Genomic DNA, 22,519 nt, shown 5'->3' with positions numbered 1-22,519 from the left:
CTTAAGAAGTAATTTGGTGAAAATTAACAAAACTTCACCAGATCAAAGGGCATATTAAGAACTCAGTTTCATTCAAGAGATTTATTTGTTGCAATAGAAACACTTCATGTTGCCAGGCTTCTATGTAACTGTAAAAGTTCTGTAATTAATGCACATCCACGAATAAACGATATAACAGAAATAAGAGCAGACTATTAATTTTCAACTAGCTGAATCTGCGCTCTCTAAACAGCGAATCGTTGACATATGGGCATGAATCTCCTTGTCATTCCTCATATCTGTACATGTTCCTTTACAGATACAAGTGAAGGACGGCTTCATAAAAATCATATCATAAAGGGGGCAAGGGGTATCATAAAGGGGATTTTTTCGATTGCTTTTTTTCAATATCTTGCACCGTTTGCAAGATTTGAGCCCACTTGTGGTTGGAATTTCTAATTCATATATGACCAGTGTTTTCTTTCTTTTTGCATCTATTATGTAATAAATAAATATGTTCCACACACAATTAATTATGTCAGTGATATACGGAGTTCATTTGTCAAAAAAAGAAAAAAAAAAAGAAACTCTCCCAATAATGAAGATTCATCTTAAAGTGGAGAAATGGTTATCCTTCGTTTTCTTATCATTTGGTCATGAAACAAACAACTGAGAGATATACAACTCCAATATACAACTATGTGATGTTGGAATATATAACGAATATATAACTCGTAGAGTATGATGCATTACTTTTTCAAAAATTTCAGTACTTCCAGTGTACCACAAAAAATGTAATAAAGAACTAATGGCCATGCTTTTAAAAAAAATATTCATTAGAACTGGACAATTTACAGAAGATTTGGAATCGACCAATGAAAACGGTACGTTTCTAGCACTTGTGGGTTTAAGATCTCATTGTCGAAAGGACTGGAGAAAAACATATAAACTTTTTTGTGGGGACAACCATATACGCGTAAATCTAATATTTTAATATATAGATAATAACTGGAATAGTTTGATTTTCGAGTGCTATTTTTTAATATCCGCTATATTGAAATTTTTCAACTTATATTTTTCACGCGTTTGAAAAAAAGATATCATTACTGGTAAAATTAACCTAATACAAACTTTTTATTTTTATAATATTTCCAATTTTTCCGGAAAAAAATCGAAAAAATCGTTTTTTACCAACAGGTTCAAAATTTCCGGAAATTTTACAACACTAGTTCAGACATATTTGTACTTTGTCCAGCATTAAACTCTGATGTTAGTTCCGACCCAGTTCGCTGCTGTCCTGTTTTACCAGTCTGCCCAGCCTACGACATCCAACATATGTAATGAGGTGGGGGCGCCCAACCCTTCGACGTTTGAACTTCGTTTCCCCTTATTTCGACACTTGTTGAAGACACTCACAGCACTCCTCGAACACCTGACAAGTCCTGTAGTTACCGAAATTCTCGTGCCCAGTGTTTCTGAGTGAGTACTTTCTTCAAAATAATATTAAAAATTACAGAAAGATTTTCGAGACATTCGAGTCGAGTCGAGATTTTTACTCGACTTGAGAAATACGTTTTTCTTGACTCGTCTCAAATATTACAAAGTGTTTCTCGATCCAAATCTCGACTCGAATTCGAGTCGAGTCGAGTCGAGAATCGAGACATGTCTCGACTCGTGCGCATCCCTACCTGTTAAATTTATTTCCAAAATTATGTATGAGCTGAACTTACATGAATTCTAATACTGCACCTCTATGGTATTAGTAATTGTTGTTTCTTCAACAAGAGTAATTATATAAGATTAATATTATTTGCATTTTAATTAAATTACTAGTAATATAGTAATATTATAGCACTAAGGGTAACAAGGTAATAACAATATCAGTAACTCATAAAGATTACTTTGTTTACGGCTGTTTGATTTGGTACAGTGAAGTAATAGATTGTGCATTTGGTGAAATTGGAAGAGCATCGTATATTACGGCGTGCTGCCACCAGACAGAACAATGGACTCGGATCTGCACTGTCCGCTGGTCCAATTAACTGACAATTAAGGCGAGTGCATGTAAGACTTTAAAAGAAACGGCCGTAAATGGCCAACACAAAGAGTGTCGTACCACATTATCAACACTAGATCGCATGCATTTCTAACGACCAGTCAGAAATTTAGAAGTGTTTTAATGTATCTCCAGTATAACGCGAACCAGGAACCTCCGTCTGTTATTAGTTTCGGTTCTGCAGGACTTCCTGAATGATGTCAAGAATTCTAAAGAGGCCTTTAGAAAAAGTGGCACTATTTCTTTCTTTTATTATTATTATTATTATTATTATTATTATTATTATTATTATTATTATTATTATTATTATTATTATTATTATTATTATACCAAAAGCCACTAGCGATGGGATCAATAGCGATGGGATTACGGTGCTGTCGGAAAACCTGGTACATCATTATGGACTTGAATGTTGTATATGTGGTTTCATTATATTCACACCACAATACACTTATTCTTAATTTTGACCTTCAAAGGTTCAATGCGTTTTAGAATTGTTTAGGAATACATAGTTAAGTAACTCTGTACCTAGATAAATGCCTACTGAACAACAAAGATTATAGCTTCATATTAGATTATCCGTAGAGTAACTACATAAAATTCTGAACTGCTGTCATAGTTCAATAGAGGAAGAAAAATACTAGAATCAATACTATTCTTATAATTGATTATTTTAAAGCTTATCCATGTTAACTATAATGTATTTATATCTTACATTGCTAATCTAACAAGTTTAACGAGCTTAGACGACTTTAGTTCAATGTCTGAAACACTGAGTTAAACACATCGAATAACATGAAATGTGTAAGAATAGTCGATGAAACAATTCTTTGCACAAACTGAAAGAATGCTTCAATATAAACAAGATTATTTCCATAGTAATACAGCATTTGTAGATGATACTGAATTCTTAGAAGCAAAGAAAGAAGATTTGTATGGACCTACCAATTTCAGTGAGGAACTGATAATAAAAAAAGGAAGAGAAAATTCTGAATTCCACACAGAAGAAAGAAAAGAAAACTAGATTTTTTAACGGGACATAAAATTGAAGAAGTGAATACATTTAAATATTTAGGAAAACTCACCGAAGTACGAGAATTAGGAGAACAGAAAGTGAAAGTACTATACATATGTAAAAAAAAAAACTACTGATATTAAGAATGTATCAATAGCAGTAAAGGAAAATCATTAAGAGTAGTGTACGGAGTAAAGTTTTGTGTGGATAAGAAATGTTACTACTACGAATAACAGAGAGGCTCACTTTTGACATGTTTCAGGCGTGCTACACTGGGAAAAATATAAAATGTCCCGTGAGAGGAAAAAGCAAATAGGTATATATAAACCAAACGAAAGAAATAGCACCAATTAATTTACAATCAAGAATAGAGCAGCATATTGTGGAAACAGAAAGGGAAAGAAAAAGCAGGCATAGCAGAAAAAAGACAACCTATGTGGATGATACAAATAAAGCATGAAGAAAATTCAATGCAGCACAGTAGAAAATATTTGGCGTTTTAGATAGAAACTTAGTATCTTAATCTCAAATTTTAAAATCTATAATACATTACTAAAATTTATGTATCGTTTTCTTTTCTTTCTTTCTTTTCTGTTTTTCTTCTTTTTTCATTATTTTTTTGTCTTTTTCTCTTTTTCAAATAACACAGCAACAATGGCCGTCATGGAGTAATTTTGAAAAATGAATCATTTAATACCAACAAATGTTATGAGATGGACAAGTAGTTGCTTTAATAATCTTACATATATTGGAAAATTTGAGCGTCCAATAATTATGATGTCTGAAATTTCATACCAACTTTCTAGCCTATAAAAAACGATCTGGCTCTTCGTTTTTAGTGGCATTTTATAGGTATTATTTGAATCTACATGTAACAACTTTTCATATTTTTATTATCATTAAAATATTCACTAAAATTCAGAAAGAAATTTTAGGGAGTGTCGTGAAGATTTGTACAGGTCAAGAGCAAATTATCATGCTTTTTTTGTTTATGATATTTGTAACAAACTACTTTTACAATAGTTGATTGATTGAAATTTAATATGTTTTTTCAGCACTGGCGATAAATGAGACCAGGTGTATTGCTTAAAGTAGGGTCCGACCTACTATTTAGGTTTGTATCTCGTACTGTCAGAAACATCTGAGATGTAACTCTGTACCATATCTAAAGAAAACACATTGTTATGTACTTTACCAGAAAGAGACATATAGTAACAATTAAACTCATAAATAAAATATATTTTCCTCGTAAATCCTCATTCTATATATATAATCTGCCTTGACAACTCTGATTTGAGAAGCAAGAAATTTGATCTTTGAAGAAGGATAATATTTGATATTGATTTCTTCTATACAAAAGAGATGCCTCTAACATAGGAAAGTCTCAGCTACCATTTCGTTCGTTGAAACTCATATGGCTAAGAGAGCCTGGTGTATTTCCACGAAGAGCCTGTTTCCATCTGTAATACCCCGTGGGAATATATATACTCTTGTAGAGAAAAGGGAATATATGACGCAAGTGGTATACAGAAGAATCTGCTGTGAGTAGTACACGAGTTTCCGAAAGATTAGCCGAGATGCGTTTCGAATAATAATAGCTCTTACCTTCTCGTCTCCCTCTACTTAATTTCGGAGGCGACAAAGGAGCCGGGGATTTGCTCTCAGGCCACGCTTCGCCCAGAAATAGACTTGGTCGCCAAAGAAGACGGCGAAAGCAAATTGTGCTTGAGCATTCTACTCTTGTGTTGGGCATCGTTGTCTCCCCTCCGTCAAATTACAACGCACTCAAACTCCTCGTGTCATGCGAGAATGAAGATTAGCGGTGCGCACCATTTCACTGGAATCCCCTTTGTCTCATATACTGTCTTTGTTCTCTTCTTTCTCTTTATGTTTCTCATGAGGTTCTAATAAAGATTTCCGAAAAAAGTAGCACCAACTTTTAATAGTTGCTCCGCTTGTACTATCATTACTTCGTATCTTTGATGTCGAGCATTGTTTTCCAAAATTGTATTTTAACTTTCTAGATTGACATAATAGAATTTCTACTTCAAAATTTCACTATTATGATCACTATGTTCAAGAAAACCAACAACAGTTGAAGAAAATTATGTGAAAGAATTGGTGTGATGAAACAGAAAATAGTGAGAAAGAAGCTACAAATAAGCTTGAGCATCATATTGTCTATTTAGACTAGGACAGGATCAGATGTTACTAGGATTTTCTTCGTCCTACTTTTCATAAATCAAATGAAGTGAAATTTATTTAAGTTAATGGAAACGGCACACACACACACACACACACACACACACACACACACACACATATATATATATATATATATATATATATATATATATATATATATATATATATATATATATATAATTGCCAAAGTCGGGTTGAACATTCAAGCATAAACAAACTCGAATACTTTATATAGTGATAAAAGCAATGAAGACACTCCGATATGTATGTACTCGTATTCAAAATAATACAGCAATAGATGTGTAACAAAGATCTAGGGAGGAAATACTAGGAAAAGTAGAAGAGAAAAGGACAACATTGAGGTAAGAAATTGTTTGAACACTGGAAATAAATTATATTCTGATTACATGATACAAGATGTGGTAGAAGAATAGCAAAGGAAAAAAATTCAGTTGATAAATGATATTGAAAGAAGATAATACATATGTTGAAATGATGAGTTTACCGGGAAATTATAATGTATGGAAGGTCTCAATGTAATATAATTTTACATTACATTATATTTTGATTATATTACATAATTGTTAATGTAATGTTATAAATGTTAATATAATGTTAAAATATGTAATACATTACATAACTCCTTAAACTCAAACATGCTTCCCATTCATCTATGAAACTATTTCTTCAACTAATTAGAACTGATGTAACTAATCGTTTATTCTTCTTAGTATCTCCATAATACATTTGAATATTTTTTCGGTATTGCCTTTTAGTTATATATATAGTTGATTGGTTTATTGGAGTTTAAAGTTACTTCCCAGAACCGAGGCTATATCAAAAAATGCTAACGCTTAAAATTGATTCTCTGTACACAAGTATCTCAGAACATAAGTTTGATAAGTAATAAAGTTTCTCTGTATAGAAAAAAAGGTACATCTGTAAAATTTAAACCCTTCACTTCGTGATTTCAGGCGACAAATTAAAACAGGGTTACTACTACGGAAATTGCTTTGTAGATCAGGAAAATATTCTGTACTTTAAAAAAGATATTTTTAACGTTTCCAAACTAAATTTAACCTTCTTTCTTACCTGAGTGTTCTTCCCGAAGACAGAAGAGTGCATGCTCTAACATAACAAGGTAGAGCCAATCGAACAAGGATATAATAGTCAACCATTTCTTTTGTTGTGTTAAACAAGTGTAGAACAGTGAAAATTGCAAAGTCCAGAATAGGAGAATAGAGGTAAAAAATTAAAATTTTGAATTTTTTATTAGAATCATCTACTAGAGCTGGGTAAGAACGGTAAACAAGCCACATATTTATCTGCATATAATAATTAATGTTCCTCAGACATAAAGACTTAATGACTTCTTATAACACTAAATAAGCAAATCCTTTTAAGAAGTTTTTTTAACCATAATGTCACAACGAATACTTAATAAATTCGTACTGGTTTAACCTCTAGTATGAAAGTCAAGGACATCACTGTTTAATTTAAAAGTTATATGTTTGTGACTAGTTTTATGTTATGCACATTTCAACGGAATAATAGAGGTATTATATTTATTTATCTTGAATTAATTAGTTTCGTTTTCTTTTCTTTTTTCAGGTATGTTCTTTACATTTATTGTCATTCAAATATGTTCTCTACATCTCACTGTCAGGTAAGTATTGTTTTATTTTCAAAAAAAAGTTTTACATGAAGCATTTCTTTCAAGTATGTTGGCTGGACTTACATACTGGACATAACACCAAACTGACAACAGTTTAAAGTGTGTTTCGTATATACTAAAGTTGTAAATATTAACTAGTTGGTTTGAGAACATTTAAATTGTGAATTATGATATATTTAAAGCAAATATAATCCTTTAATACTACATAGAAATACTTATGGAATTTACTATATCGTGAGCACTTTTGTTAAAGGAAGCTTTTTCACAATAATGTAGGGACTTACTGTATTCATACTCCATAGCGCACATCACATGTGATATTTTCATCACATGGTATGCTACCAAGATCTTGTTTTTAACACGGAAATGTACTCACATGCGGCTAACGCTACTATCTTTTCTCATTTGGTGAAACGTTCCCCAAGAGATCATTCTACAAAACTAGAATCTACACACTATGCATACCAGGTTGGAATCTCGCATTGCAAAATACGTAGTAGTTACATCCGCACTGATACTAATGTTACTCTTGCTCTCGCTGCTGAATTTGTGATCAGCATTCTCTTAGATAAAAGGATGTTCTCAACCAAATAGTTTGCTTTGTATAGAGATCTGGAGCTTCCCATATAAACATCTTTATTTACTTCTGTGTGTTTCTTTTTCTCACTTTTTGCAAATGTTTATGATAAATATTGCACATTTCCTCTTGAAACTGTCATTAAATGACTTGAATTGCAAATGCATTTTTAAAGAACTTTGTATGGTAACGATCTGACATGTTGGTGGAATGAAATTTCGCACAACCGTAGTACAATATGTATGAAATCAGACTGTATCCATTAATATTTAAGTAGAAGTAGAACAGTACTGTTTCATAATTTACTTTATATTCAATGAAATGAATAACGGAAAAATCTCGGACACATGAAGTGGAAATAAAACATTTGTACTCCATAAAATAAAATGACTTAAGAAAAGTGTTAAGAAATATGTTACTTTTCAAATTTCTACACGAATTGTTACAATTACTTTATCGCATGAAATGATCTACAACAATGTTTATATTCATAATTTCTTGATTATATTCAGACCAATATGTCATTTGACAAAATAATATTTTAGTAGAATTTGTAGAAGCAGAAAGGAAAACATTTGATTTATTTCAAGAATTGATTCCAAGAGCAGAATATATTTCATATTTCTACATCTCAGAAAAAAAAAATTAGTTAAAATTCCTGTAGGACTATGGAATAATTATCATTAGAGAATAACTATCACGTTGTTACAACACAAAGAAATATATATATATATATATATATATATATATATATATATATATATATATATATATATATATATATATATATATATATATATATATCATATATTCTTTATAAATTCTAATTTAGTTCGGTTCCATACAAATGTATTGTCAGGTGTTTTTGGATTTACTTAAATGAAACGTAATTTCTCTGCAATAACATCTTCAATCTGTTCAATGGACATGCTTCTGCAAAATGATCATTTCATGTAATCATTGGTTACCTTTTCTAAGACATTTATCTTTGGAGTGTGCTTTACGACATACTTTACAGAAGTTATTGCTACTCTTCTATGTATCACTGGATTGAGATGACGAAAATTAATGCACGTTAAACTTCTTACTGTATTTCCAACTGCAAAAACAACGTAAATTGCATAACAGTTTAATGTTGTAGTTGCTTTAACCTATGAAATTAATATTTTTCTGCAATTTCCTTTGTTCTGCCACAATATTAGAATACTATGAAATCTCTCAGCTCTACAAGTGTCTCGCTAAATGGAAGTGCAGGCAACGTCAAGTTCCTTTAGTGGACATGTTTCGGTTTCTATAGTCGATTAAAATGTGCAACTTTCGATTGTTCTGTGATATTTTGCCGCTTCATACAAGTGTTTGAACATGTCAAGATAAACTTGATATTTCCATGATCCATATTAAGAGATTCAAATGCCGATATGGTGACCATAATGAAAGTATTCTAATAGTGTGAATCGAGTCCAAAACAAACAACGCCAATGTTGAAGTCCCTGTATACTGGGAATAACTTCAAAATTACACTATCACGCTGTATTTCACAAATAATTGTATGTGTCGTATATGCTTGACCAATTCTTATTTATTTTCATTCCAACCATACAGTAGTATGATACTGTTAACAGTCACACTTGCAACCTAAATGCACATGAAACATACTCCACATGCGTTTATTAACAGCTAAATAAACAATCTAAAAGGTCTTATTCCTTATAAAAATTGAAGCATTTTCTGCCCACAGCACATAATGTAACCTTATGCTTTAAAGGTAACAACTCTATCACGAATTAGTCACAGTTACCATCAGGAAATTATCAAGAAAATCACTTGACATGCGAATTAGTTTATATGTATACTAGTATAAAAGCAAATTATCATTTGCAGACAACTTACGAACCACCGAGGTGGCTCAGTGGTAGAGTGCTCTACTGTTGTGCATGGTGTATGTGGTTCGATTCCAACGCTGCCAACATAGCTTTGTGTTGGACAAACATTATATGAGTTTCCTTCATGGTTCTCTCGTTCCTTCCCACTTGTGTCATTCCACTATTATCATTCCTAGTCATCACTGAGTTCTTTAGGTTTGGTACGTAATCCTGGGACCTTAAGTTGAAAAAATACGGATTGGTTAGTCAGTATATCTTTGGAACCTCATTACGAATGATACAAAATGACATGACATGTTTATTATTCTTAATCGTTGAATGTTAATGCTAATAATAATAATAATAATAATAATAATAATAATAATAATAATAATAATAATAATAATAATAATAACAATAATCAGCAAGAGCATATTCTTCTTTTGAAAGACCTAATACAAATTTTGAACATCTAGGTGAGAAAAGCCGAAAAAATAATATGTTAGGATATTTTTATGTAAGGAATTCGAGAATCAAGGAAGCCAACTTTTGGGATGGAAGTTCTTTCCCGTAGAAAGCTGGTTTTTGGAAAGCAAACAGAAATGTTTGCTTTTTTGACTTTATTGTTCAAGTGCCGATTTTGCTTTTCTTCAATAGATTCTACAATTAACAAAGCGTGCTTATAACAGCCAGTACTTGCGAGTCCTGTGATCAGTAGCTCGCTGTTTTGGTTGCTTTTCAAACTGGAATTGAAGTTTTTAGATATAAGTGCAATTTATGCAACCCACATACTCCAAGTGTCGTTTTGGTTGCCTAAACATTTCATCAATTGCTTAGAAGTTATGCATCTTGAGGTATGTGTTTTACTGTCCTAAATTACATCTGGTAAGCAGAAAAAAAGTACCATAAACCAAGAAACAGACACAAAAACAATATTTTCAGTGTAAAGTCTTGTTTACATCTTGTTCTTCATTCGGGAAACATTTTATCCTAAGTTACAGAGAGTTCAGTTTACAAAATTTAAGCAAACGCCTACTTTGACCATGGTGCTAGTTTTTACATCATTATTTACGTAATCTCTTTTTCCTTTACTGTCATATCGTGCCAAGATTTTTGAAATAACAAACTTGTCGGTAGCATTCTATCCTCGGTAGCATTTGAACAGCCTCAGCAAATTTTACATGCAAGTACAATTAAGTTTTAGTTTATTAATAAACTTTTAATGGTAAGTTAGTTTCATGAAATATACTATACTTTCAGAACAGTTATTGCTAACATACTTAAGATTTTTCTAAAATACTATTTTGTCGTAGAACGTTAAACTAGAAGCTCTATAAATGATTCTTGGAAGAACTGGAAATTCCAAGCATCTTTTCTTTCCTATCGAATGATCGATTTTCTTTGATTCATAAATTTTCTCAATATTTTATTTTCAGAACACAGTACGAGTAATTAAATGTTTCTTCCTGTTATAATGGGAAATCAAATCTGGAACACACTACTGTCTCTCCACTAAAACTGAAATAAAACAATATTCCAGACAAAAAGCGCGCAGAAAAAAACTAAAGAAAAAACGATTGTCAGCACTTGCATTTCTGTACAGAATACACGGATGATAACTTGTAAGCCAATATGTGTATCGTAGAAGAGATAGAGAAATCCTTTTTAATATCTTCGTAGATCGCTGTTTTGCTCAAAATATCTAAAAATTTTACGTAAATCTAAGAACGTTTTCATTTTATGTCACGTCATTGATTGGACTAGTAAACATTTATTTGTTAAGTTCAACTCCAAAATATACACATGTGAGTAGGATCAATTTGATACAACAAATGTAGACGACTATGCATAATTAATTAAAATTTCGGAACTATGCATCACATCTACCCTTCATAAATGAATATGCGTGGACCTGCAATTTTTCAAAACCAGCTTATCTATATAGTGGCAAATAAACAAACGGGCGTTGAAGGTATTTCTGGGAGAATGTCTGCCACTTTAGTTGTATATGAATCCGTGACATGTTGATATTGAGTAGTAGAGGACTGTGGTGAAAAGGAGCTGATCAACAATGATCCAAATATGTTTAAGAGACTACAGGTCAGACAACCCTGAAGCCAGGGAACCAATGGCATGATTCAGGCCTAAAATAAGGCTCGAACATTCTACAATATATTGTCCGTCTGAAGTATAGAGTACGAGTTTCTGAACAAAAGGTATGATCTCATCTTTCTCCTTCTTCCTTAACATAAATAGCATAATCGTAGGACGTTAAACTTGAATATTTAATTTTACTTCAATTTTATAAATTCTGAAAATTCCATCCTAATAGGAAAGAAAAGGGGACAATATTTTACTATAATCGTTTGCTTCGTTTTCATCATTGGACTTAAAGACTTTTAAGTTTCCTGTGTGACTTTCTATTTCAGAACATGTTTATATATCATTTACTTGCGCAAATACAATATGGAGGCGCGCAAAGAAGGGCAAAGATGAGAGATAAGCGTTATTTAAGAATCAGTTTTCTTTAGAACTGCTGGATATAAATCATCTATATTGATGACATATTTCTGATCGTAGGACGTAAATTGCACTAAAATCGATATTTAGGTTAGTTAGAAACAAAATACGGGTAAAAGGAGGATATACTGAATTCCAGTTGTGAGAAGGCTAAAACTACTACTTTAAGGAAAAAATGTAAAAATAGTAAAAGATTGAATCTAAGAAATACTTGATGTAGGATAGAATGAAGTCCATTTTACTGGGAAGGGTTTATTTATGTTATAACCTATGTTTTATATCAAGTGCACATCTTATTACTTAAATTTATAGGAGTGTACCTATGAATACTGTAAGATAATAGTGTGTATAATAGTAAAATTATTTGAAAATACCAGTTAAGATACAGAGTAAGATATTTGAAAATAATCAGAAATCTATTATGTACTACGAAATTCAATACACACCATATACGCTCGTATATCCTATTGTGTGTTTCTCTCTATTTTGTATCTGACAAATGTACGTAATATTATATTTATATTTTAAAACTCAATATCGTAGTGTGCGTAGCGATGCCATCAGAATCCTCACGGCATTTGTCGATTTCCTACAGAGAAAGACCTCCGGATGCCTTTCCAGTCTTCCGAGCTGAAGGAGGGAGAGAGAGAAGAAGAAGAAGAAGGAGAAGGAACCGGAATGTCAACTGGATCATCTGTTTTCTGCGATTTCTCTCTATCTGTCGGAAGTTCACATCTTTTCTGCTTTCTTTGACTACAAAAGCTATTGTAAAGGAAAGGAAGTGAATGACGTCGAAGAGATTCCAACATTGGAAGCCCTTAGAGATGGCATTTTCAAAATACTTTGTGTATACATATATATATTCTATTTCTGCACATAGTATCTAAGAGAAAAAATCTGTGCTTTGAGCATAAGCTATTTTGGTATCTATTTGTTCTTTGGCAAAAACTTGTTACTCATAGCAAATAATAATTTTTCTGAATAATAGTCCAAATATTAGTGAAAGAGAAAGACGATTAATAGTAAGATAGAGAGATGATTAATTTGAAACATAACGTTTCTTTCAGCACCATGTCTACATGAGGCATGAACCTAAGTACAGGGTGTCCAATATATAATGCAACCCGGAGTTTGGGATAGTAGAACTTTTGAACCTGAAGTGATACACAAATAATGGTTATACAAAAATGAAACCTTGTTCATGCATATATTTTTAAACTAGAAAGCAACGATTGAAGTACAATAGGAACAACACAGTGTTGTCAGATGTAACCAAAGGTGTAAATCAATTTTTTTTTGCAAAACATGTAAATTGACTCATAACTCATACGTATGTATGTTCTGTCCTTAATTTTCAGTCTGCTTAGTTGGAGTAACTTGTAAACTATGGAGCAGAAAAAAGAATTTTTCATTCCCACCGATAACTAATCGGATGAGGCTTTTGTAAGGGGGAACTAGGGAAATCGTAGTTTTCATAAATTAACACTCTGAAGTGGCAACCCTGCTGATGCTTCAGTGCATCAAAAGGTGTGTAAAGGATGTGTCTACATTATGTAATTCCTGAAAACAATGAACAACAAACCTTGAAATTGCCATGATAAAATTTTTACTTACATGCACCCGGCAACACTGCTATTCATTTCTATGGGGCCATTTAAAACAAGAGGTATACAACAACAATTCTCGAACTATTCAAGACCTGGAAATGAACATTCGTAGTGCCATTGAGAACATTAACGCCTCTAATCTTCGTAAAGTTGCTGCCAACCTAGTGAAATATGTGAACCACTGTAGAGGTGGTAACTCATTTCTGATAGTAGCAGTATTGCCGGGTTCATATGAGTAAACGTTTTATTGTGATAATTTCAAAGTTTGTCTTTCATTGTTTTCAGGAGTTGCATAATGTAGACACATCCTTAACACACCTTTTGATGCATTGAAACATCAGGAAAGTTGCTAATTCAGTGTTAATTTATGAAAACTACGATTTCCCTAGTTCCTCCTACAGAGGCCTCATCCGATTAGTTATCGATGGAAATGAAAAATTCTTTTTTTCTGCACCATAGTTTCCAAACTACTCCAACTAAGCAAACTGAAAATTAACGACAGAACATCCATACGTATGAGCTATGAGTCAATTTATACGTTTTACAAAAAAAAAAAAAAAAAAAAAAAAAGATTTACACCTTCGGTTTCATCTGGCAACACTGCGTTGTTTCTAGTTATCTTCAATCATTGCTTCCTAGTTTAAAAATATATCTATGAACAAGGCTTCATTTTGGTATAACCATTATTCGTGTATCACTTCAGGTTCAAAAGTTCTACTATCCCAAACTCCGGGTTGCATTGTATATTGGACACCCTGTATTAACTTGGCCTGAATTTCATAAGCTCTCACTAAGAATCGAACCCGAGTCTACTATATCTGAAATAATAGAAGACGGCTGTATTTCAAACAAATACTCGGACATGTTCTAGTCAATTACAAATCCTCATAGCCTGAGATAAAATCAGAAACCCGTTACACCAGAAGGGAACACTCTACGACTGAGGTTTTCATTGACTATTTTCCATTTTAGTACTTTGTCAGCAAGGTATGTGAGACAAGAAATATAGCTTGAATTGGAATCTGAACCATTGTACTGCGTTGATGCTTTTCCGTCGGGAATCGAATGGCGGACCTTGTGATCCATAGTCACGCACGTACGCTACTGGGGTAGTGAGGAGGGCTGAGCGGCTAGATTTGTCGTATTACTCATACATGACAAATGCATTATTGTCTCCTATTGTAATTTAGTTCTAAATCTGAATCTGTTGATCGTTACGTTTATGGCAATGAAAGTACGATAGTGATAATATTTTTAATTGACAATAGACAAATTCTGTATTAGTGTCTGCACCTGTGTTTTTATATATTACGTTGTTCCATATAAAACGACAGATTTAGCACATATATTTTGTTCATGTCATCAAATTTTTTGGAAATATTAGATCAAAGCATCTTCCATTTGTATCAATATAGTTCTCCTATCGACTTCAAGGTAATAATGTCAGTTCCGAAGAACAGCTTAGTCTCAAGAGTAAACAAATTCTCTAAAAGTTGTTTTGACAGCTCCTGATTGACAAAGTATTTGTTCACCAAAAATTATCAAATTGTTTAAAGAAATGATGCTCAGTTGAGAAGAAGTCTGGTGAATAATATGGGTGAAGTAGAACCTCAAACTTCAAATCTTTCAGTTTCTGTACGGTCTCACGCAAAACACGCGGTTGTGCATTTTTATAGAGGAGAATCGTGTCTTATTTGTTTATCAGAACTGCCTCGAAGGACAACAATTTTTTGATTGATGATATCAATATGTTGATAGTAATACTTTGTATTATCTGTTTCTTTCACTCTTAGAAACCTTAAAATGGATAGTTCTCTTTTAGTCTACGAATCTGTCATTATAAAAACGAATCTTTCATACGGAACAATCTGATATATTGATTTTTTCAAATTTTCTTTAAAAAAAACACTGATTCTTACCTTCAAATATTTTCTATTTAATCATTATATTTTCCATATATTTTTCGTCTTTTGACTTACATAGTTTGATGGTATCACCCCCATTTAATGAATGACAGTGATGCTCCTAATATGGACATATGTTTGGTAAGATGGGCATATCTTAGCAGTGCCTTGAACTATGTTCTATGATCTAGTGATGACGAAATAAATTTCTGTCTCTTTTGCAAAACTACTGAACAGAGCTAATGTTCAGGTATTAACAATAAGAGAACGTAATATTAGCCCTGTTCTATCGTGTAACTGCGTGCGGAATGATAAGTTCTTTGTTACTGCTTTTCAGTACCATTGTGCAAACTCCCTGACCAAATTTGTTTTGGGTCAGTAAAGGGGGATGATGCCATATACTGAACTGATGGTTGGTCACAAGTTCATTGATAATCATGCCCACGTTTCGTCGATTCAAATAATGTCACTTAAAAATGTTTGACTATCTTGCTTTTAACAATGCAAATAAATGTTTGGTCATGTTCCCATTCTGTATTCAATTAAGATATTGTGGCACATATTCTTCGACATTTTTATTGTCCGTTAACACTTTAAATACAGTAGGTGTGAAACATCTATACTTAATTCTTTGAATGAACATCAGGTCTGATTACGAAAATAGAAATTGTAGTCAGATAAAGTGATTTATTAGCGAATGTTTCTTCCGTTAGTTTCAAATGTGGGGTGCATCTTTTCAAGTTGACATGAAGTCACATATCCGGCAATTTCCTGATATGATGCAGTAAATTCATTATAGATCTCTTTCAATTGTTTCGTAACAATGGAGGATGTTTGTTGTGTATAAACCCGGAATGTAATGTATAACTGCTATTATTGGCGAGTAAACTTTGTTTACGGCAGTCACATGCCACTTGAAAAGTTTTTGAATTACTATATCGATCTCACACTTCAAAATTCACATTAAATAACGGCACTACAATAAACAATAGAAGTAGTGTAGTTCAATGATAGAACCCACGTCTAATGCAAGAGATCCCGCTTCGATTCCACACCATGTTAATGCATAGTGGAAAATATAGTACATGTATTGAACTATGTAGTATAATGCGAGTTTTCTTTGGGCTCTCCAGCTTCCTTCTCTATTCTCATACCGTCTAATTCTTTTAAATTATTCACCTACGTGTTGATTTATCGTCTGTCCCTGTTATCTTAAAGGTCATGAGTGTGAAACAAATTGATAGTCATATGATTCATTATTTTAGCAGTTTCTAATTAACATAGTATTCGCCCCATCGGAGAAATAATTGTAAAGTTTCGTTTATGTTCGCTCCAGAATCAACGAAAAGCCGATCTGTAAATATTTATTAATATAATATTTTTATGTTCACAGCAAAGGTAAGGAATGAGATTCATACATTATTCTTCAGAATGAAACCTTGCCAAGTTAATTCTTTCTCGTTGAACTCTTAATATTTTAAATATATTACTTTGGAGAAAAAAGAATCAAGCAATGTTATATTTTTTGTCATTATGTTAAACCAAAAAGCAGCACCAGTGCTGGATGAGAGATTCAAAATATGTAGTGAAAAATCTACCACAAAATCTTCCCTTCAGAGTGTTCGGCACTAATCTCCTTATCTAAGTTAAAAGTAAAGGTTGAATTATGAGGGTTTGGATTAATGCAGCGTAGAAACGCTAGGCTGAACTTGACGCTAGAAATAGTCAGCAACAAATTTTGTTCCTCCAGGTAAAATATTGTCCTGTTTTTTTTTTTTTTTTTTTTTTTTTAAAGAGAAAGTTTTGAAGATTTTATCTCCTTCTGTCTCTTTTCCTTTGGCATATTGATTTGAAAAAGATTATTATTTAATAGCACAACTCAGAATTTAAGAACATTTCATTGCTTTTCTCAGAGTTTAAAGTATACTCTCTTCAATGTATCAAAATCTATTACGATAACTGAAGAAAGGATTCTGCATATTCATACATTTTTATTTTCATAATTACATAGACACGTCCGAAACGTAAAGTTATATATTTGTATAAAGTAATATTATGTGCTGAAGCGTTATAGTAATTATTTTTCAATTCTGATAATACGAAGAAGCAACCCAAGTCTCCGAAGACTCCTTGAAGTTCGAGAAGAGATATATCCTTTATGATTCATTACAAATATTACACTTCTGAACATTTAGACACATTTCACTTTAAAGATCAATTAAAATCATAGCGATGATATCTTCTTGAGCAATGGAAACTAAAATAACTAAATTTGACAAATAATTTTGTTTACAAACAAAGTAAATGGTTTAAGAATATGTCTTTGCATAAACTCTTACGCTTTTTCGTATAAAAGACTCATAGAAATGTAATACTGCATTTCAGACAGATTAGAAAGAAAATTAAAAGTTTATTAATGTTCTTGTTATTCTGTGTACATAGTACATACAAAAATTGTTCAACAAAGGAATATGGTAGAAAATTATTTGAGAAACTAATACCTACATTAATGCATCTGAATATAAGTCAGGCAGAGCCTATGAAAACCTAGGGACAACCTTTGTCAAGGTAACCCATACCGGATTGGAACATGAATATTTCAAATATTTATAATTTCCATGTAGTTTCAATATTAATACGTGCACCTCTGAGAAATATCTGAGTTTTGACATTATAAGAACGGCATTTATAGGAAATTCGTGAAATCAGAGTCAGTATGTATTAACTAATTTTTGGATGAATCAGAAATGGTATAAAAACGAACATCAGCTATTAGGAATAATATACCACGGAAACTGGAAACATGGCTTTTGCAAATGAATAGAATTTCTTATTATTAAATATGAATTGTAAAAAGCAGACAGGAAAAGAAAACTATAAGCATTATGTATTTACATAATTACAATTTAGTAGCTGACATGTAGATTACAGTTCTACTATAGATATGCCTAATTATCAGTTAAACTAGCTGTTACTAAAATCACCATCAAAATTGACACTTAATAATTATCCCTATTATTTTGTTCCATATTAATAATTTAGAATGTCAATTTGGACAACCACGAAATCTCTGTCTGGAGGGATGATTACCTATTGAATATATAATATATAAAGTGTTGTTGTTCAACGAATTACAAGGAGTGATGTGTGTTGAGCCAAAATCTGCTGTTGCAAAGTTTATATGATCAGATTATCAATTTGTATCTCTACACATTAGTTAGGAGCAAAAAGTTAGAGCACAAAATACTTTATGCTGAGGTTGATAACGCTGAAATATATGTGATAAATTTATATATTTTATTTTTGATTATTTGCCAACCAATTGCCAGGAAACTAAGACAACAAGAAGAGTAAGGAACTTTCTGGGGTCTAACATGAGTTTCCTTACATTCTTGACTACTTATTTTTTAATAATATGTATTCACCTGAATAAATATTCCAAAGTTTCAGAGAGGCTGAGCCTACCCTATCTGCCCCTAATTGATACGTTACTGAATGTCTGCAGGGTTTTTTTTTCATGTGAGATTTTGTAGTTGTATGTTAACGCTTTTGTTTGGCGCAACATTCATCCTAATTTTTTAAAGATATTTTCATCAAACCTTGTCACACTTATGAGCTAATTCACGGTCATAAAAATGACACTACCATTTATAATTTGTTTGCAGAATCTTACAACTAGTATAAGACACTTCTCGTTATGGATTTTGTTAAAAGTTAAGAAATTTTAAAGCAGCATTTTCAAGAGTTGTAATGCGCTTTTGTATATATATATATATATATATATATATATATATATATATATATATATATATATATATATATATATATATATATATATATATATATATACTCCTTGCAAGGGGAAATTCTACAAGTACATCTTTACCTATGAATTATTGGTCACAAATCAATAGTTTCTCAGTAATTTGCATATGTATGATTTCTTTGAAATTTGTCGACTAACGAGAGGTGCATGAGAAAGTTTTGCCCTGACCCACTTCCTCATGGCGTAGAGGAATGAAATTTTACAAGTGTAATCCAGCATACCAGTGTAGATCATCTGGTAATGTACAGCTCGTAACTCTGCATCCTTGTTGTGTTATAGGTTCGAACGTGAAGTAAGGTGTAGTGGTTCGGTGAAGTCCCAAAGCGTGACATGCTGATAAAAGATGTCCTCCTCCTGGAAAATAACACACCCGTTCACTGCTCGAATATTGGCCAAAAATATTTACGAACTCGGGTATGAAATCCGTCATAGTTCGCGTTTTCTCTTGGCCACACACCATCTGTCTTCCACCTCTTCCCAATCACATAGTCATTTCCTAGCGGCAAGTACTTCTTCGATGTTGCCACGCTGCTTTCTGAGGAGCAGTAATGTGTTTTCGACCACAGCACATACTCCACGTAAGAACCTATAACACAGAAACGGTACAGAGTTACAAGCTGTACATTACCACATGACCTACATAGGTACACAGGGTAACATATATAATATTTCATCGCTCTACGACATGTGGAAGTAGGCCAGGACAAACTTTTTCGCGCACCTTTCGTTAGCCGGCAAATTTCAAAGAAATCACACATGCGCCAATTACTCAGATACTATTGATATGCGACCCCCGGTTTATGCAAGTGAAAATGTTCCAAAGTATTTGTAGAATATCCCCTTGCAAGGAATGCATCGAATTACAAGTCATCCTATATATATATATATATATATATATATATATATATATATATATATATATATATATATATATATATATATACAATGTGATTAAAAGTATCCGGGCACCCCCCAAAACATAGTTTTACATATTAGGAGTGTTGTGCTGTCATTAACAGCGAACTCAGTAGTCAGTAGACATCGCGGGAAAGCAGAATGAGGCTCTCCGCGGAACTCACGGACTTCGAACGTGGTTAGGTGATTGGTTGTCACTTGTGTCAGAAGTCTGTACGCGAGATTTCCATACTCCTAAAAATCCCTAGATCTACTGTGTGCGATGTGATAGCGAAGTGGAAACGTGAAGAGACACGTACAATACAAAAGCGTACAGGCCGACCTCGTTTGTTGACTGACAGAGACCGCTGACAGTTGAAGAGGGTCGTAAAGTGTAATAGGCAGACGTCTATCCAGACCATCACACAGGAATTCCAAACTGCATCAGGATCCACTCCAAGTACTGTGACAGGCGTGAGTTTAGGCGTGAGCTGAGAAAACTTTGATTTCATGGTCGAGCGGCTGCTCATAAGCCACAAATCAAGCAGGTAAATGCCAAACGACACCTCGCTTGGTGTAAGGAGCGTAAACATTGGACGATTGAACAGTGGAAAAACGTTGTGTGGAGTGACGAATCACGGTACACAATGTGGCGATCCGATGGCAGGGTGTGGGTATGGCGAATGCGCCGTGAACGTCATCTGTCAGCGTGTGTAGTGCCAACAGTGAAATTCGGAGGTGGTGGTGTTATGGTGTGGTCTGTCAGCTTGTTATGGTGGTGGTGTTTTTCTTGGAGGGGGCTTGCACCCCTTGCTTTTTTCCGTGGCACTCTCACAGCGCAGGCGTACATTGATGTTTTAACCCTTTTAAATTATGGCTTTTTTGAGGTATTTTGTAGACTTTCACTCAATCATCTATTGCGTCAAAACTATTTATTGTAGGATCATGGTTCATACCCCGTTTTGTTTCTAGTAAAGTACTGTTTCCAACTGCGTCCGTAACATTTCCCCAAAGTGTATCAAATGCGGGAAATTTCCGCTCAAAGTGGGAAAAAGGGATTTTCTTTTTTAAAAATCCCTATTTTATCGCAAATATCTCCCCTTTGGTATAGGATACGATCATGCGAATGGTACTAAAAAACTTTGCCTTATGATGAAGAGAATAAGATACAAAGAGTGACCCTGGGATAAATAGTTTTGATGCAAAAGCCAAACTACATATTTTCCCTTGATAACACCTTTCTAGTGAATTTCTATACTATCATCATCATCATCAAGACTGTTCATTGTGGGAACATGAATTGTACCTCGATTCTTTTGGCATGAACAAGTCTTTTAAGCGGTACCACTCGCATGTCTCTATCATGTACCATAGTGGAGAAACTTCGCGGAAAATAGAAATTTTTGTCACAAAATCCCTTTTTTCCTGATTTTGGGCCCCTCTGCCCGGCCCCTGTGTCAACCCACAGAGCTCAAAAAAAATCTCAAACATACTACATACGAAGTTTCAATGTTATATCTTGAAACATAAGATAGGAAAAAATATTGCACCATGTGCAGACAGTATCAGCTTTCCCCTATGTGAGCAATGGTTAACCCATTTTTATATAAAAATTTTCTGACTCATCCCTAATTATCGTAGAGACGGGATTTATACATCGTTTTGTTTGGCCAAAACCAGTCTTTTAAACGGTACCAGTCGCATGTCTCTAGCATGTACCATAGTGGAGAAAATTCGCGAATCGGGAAAAATGGATTTTTTTCACAAAAATTTCCCTGTTTTGCAAATTTTATCTACTATGGTACATGCTAGAGACATGCGAGTGGCTCCGTTTGAAAGATTGGTTCATACCAAAGAAAACGATGTACGTATCATGAATTTAGAATAATTGTGATAATACTGTAGATACTTTACTAAAGTAATTGATTAAAAATATGTAAAAAATGTAAAAAATAGAGAAATTGAGATTCTTTTTGACACATGTCTGTTGACTCTAGCAACATCAGTCATAGCTCATTTTCTTAAGCGTAAGGCAGCCTTTCAAATGGTACCACTCAAATTTCGCTATCGTGTACCTGTAAAGAGAAAAATGGGAAAAAGGAAATTTTTTCTTTAAAAAATTTCATTTTTTCCATTTTATGTGTGATTTTTGCGCTTTTGGTACACGATAAGGAAATTTAAGTAGCACATTTCAAAAGCGTGCCTTATAACGAAACCAACGAAGTATAAACCATGATTCTACGGTAAATAGTAATGTGTCAGGATTTTTTTTAAACTTCTCAAATATACCCTTATTTTAAACCCATCGCCCATGTTTCTGACGTCACAGCCCCCAGACAGAGCACGCGAGGCTGTCAAATGCCCATAAAAGATGTTTTATGATGCTTCTATATTTGAAT

General features: G+C 33.1%; 2 protein-coding genes across 2 annotated transcripts in view; one reads left to right on the top strand and one right to left on the bottom strand.

Moving 5' to 3' along the window:
- Nucleotides 1-22,519, top strand: part of LOC145678340 (orexin receptor type 2) — an 844,605-nt gene that overhangs the window by 183,826 nt on the left and 638,260 nt on the right. The gene's annotated exons all lie outside the window — the stretch shown is intronic.
- LOC145679296 (uncharacterized) overlaps nucleotides 19,723-22,519 on the bottom strand; it is an 89,232-nt gene continuing 86,435 nt past the window's right edge. The window contains exon 3 of the mRNA XM_081749882.1: nucleotides 19,723-19,812. Within this exon, the coding sequence (XP_081606008.1) occupies nucleotides 19,723-19,812 (90 nt within the window). The remainder of the gene's footprint in view (nucleotides 19,813-22,519) is intronic.

The sequence above is a fragment of the Thermobia domestica genome, chromosome 2, assembly GCF_964235325.1.
Source record: "Thermobia domestica chromosome 2, izTheDome1.hap1.1, whole genome shotgun sequence".
Taxonomy (NCBI): Eukaryota; Metazoa; Arthropoda; class Insecta; order Zygentoma; family Lepismatidae; genus Thermobia; species Thermobia domestica.
This window is presented reverse-complemented; position numbering and strand designations above follow the sequence as displayed.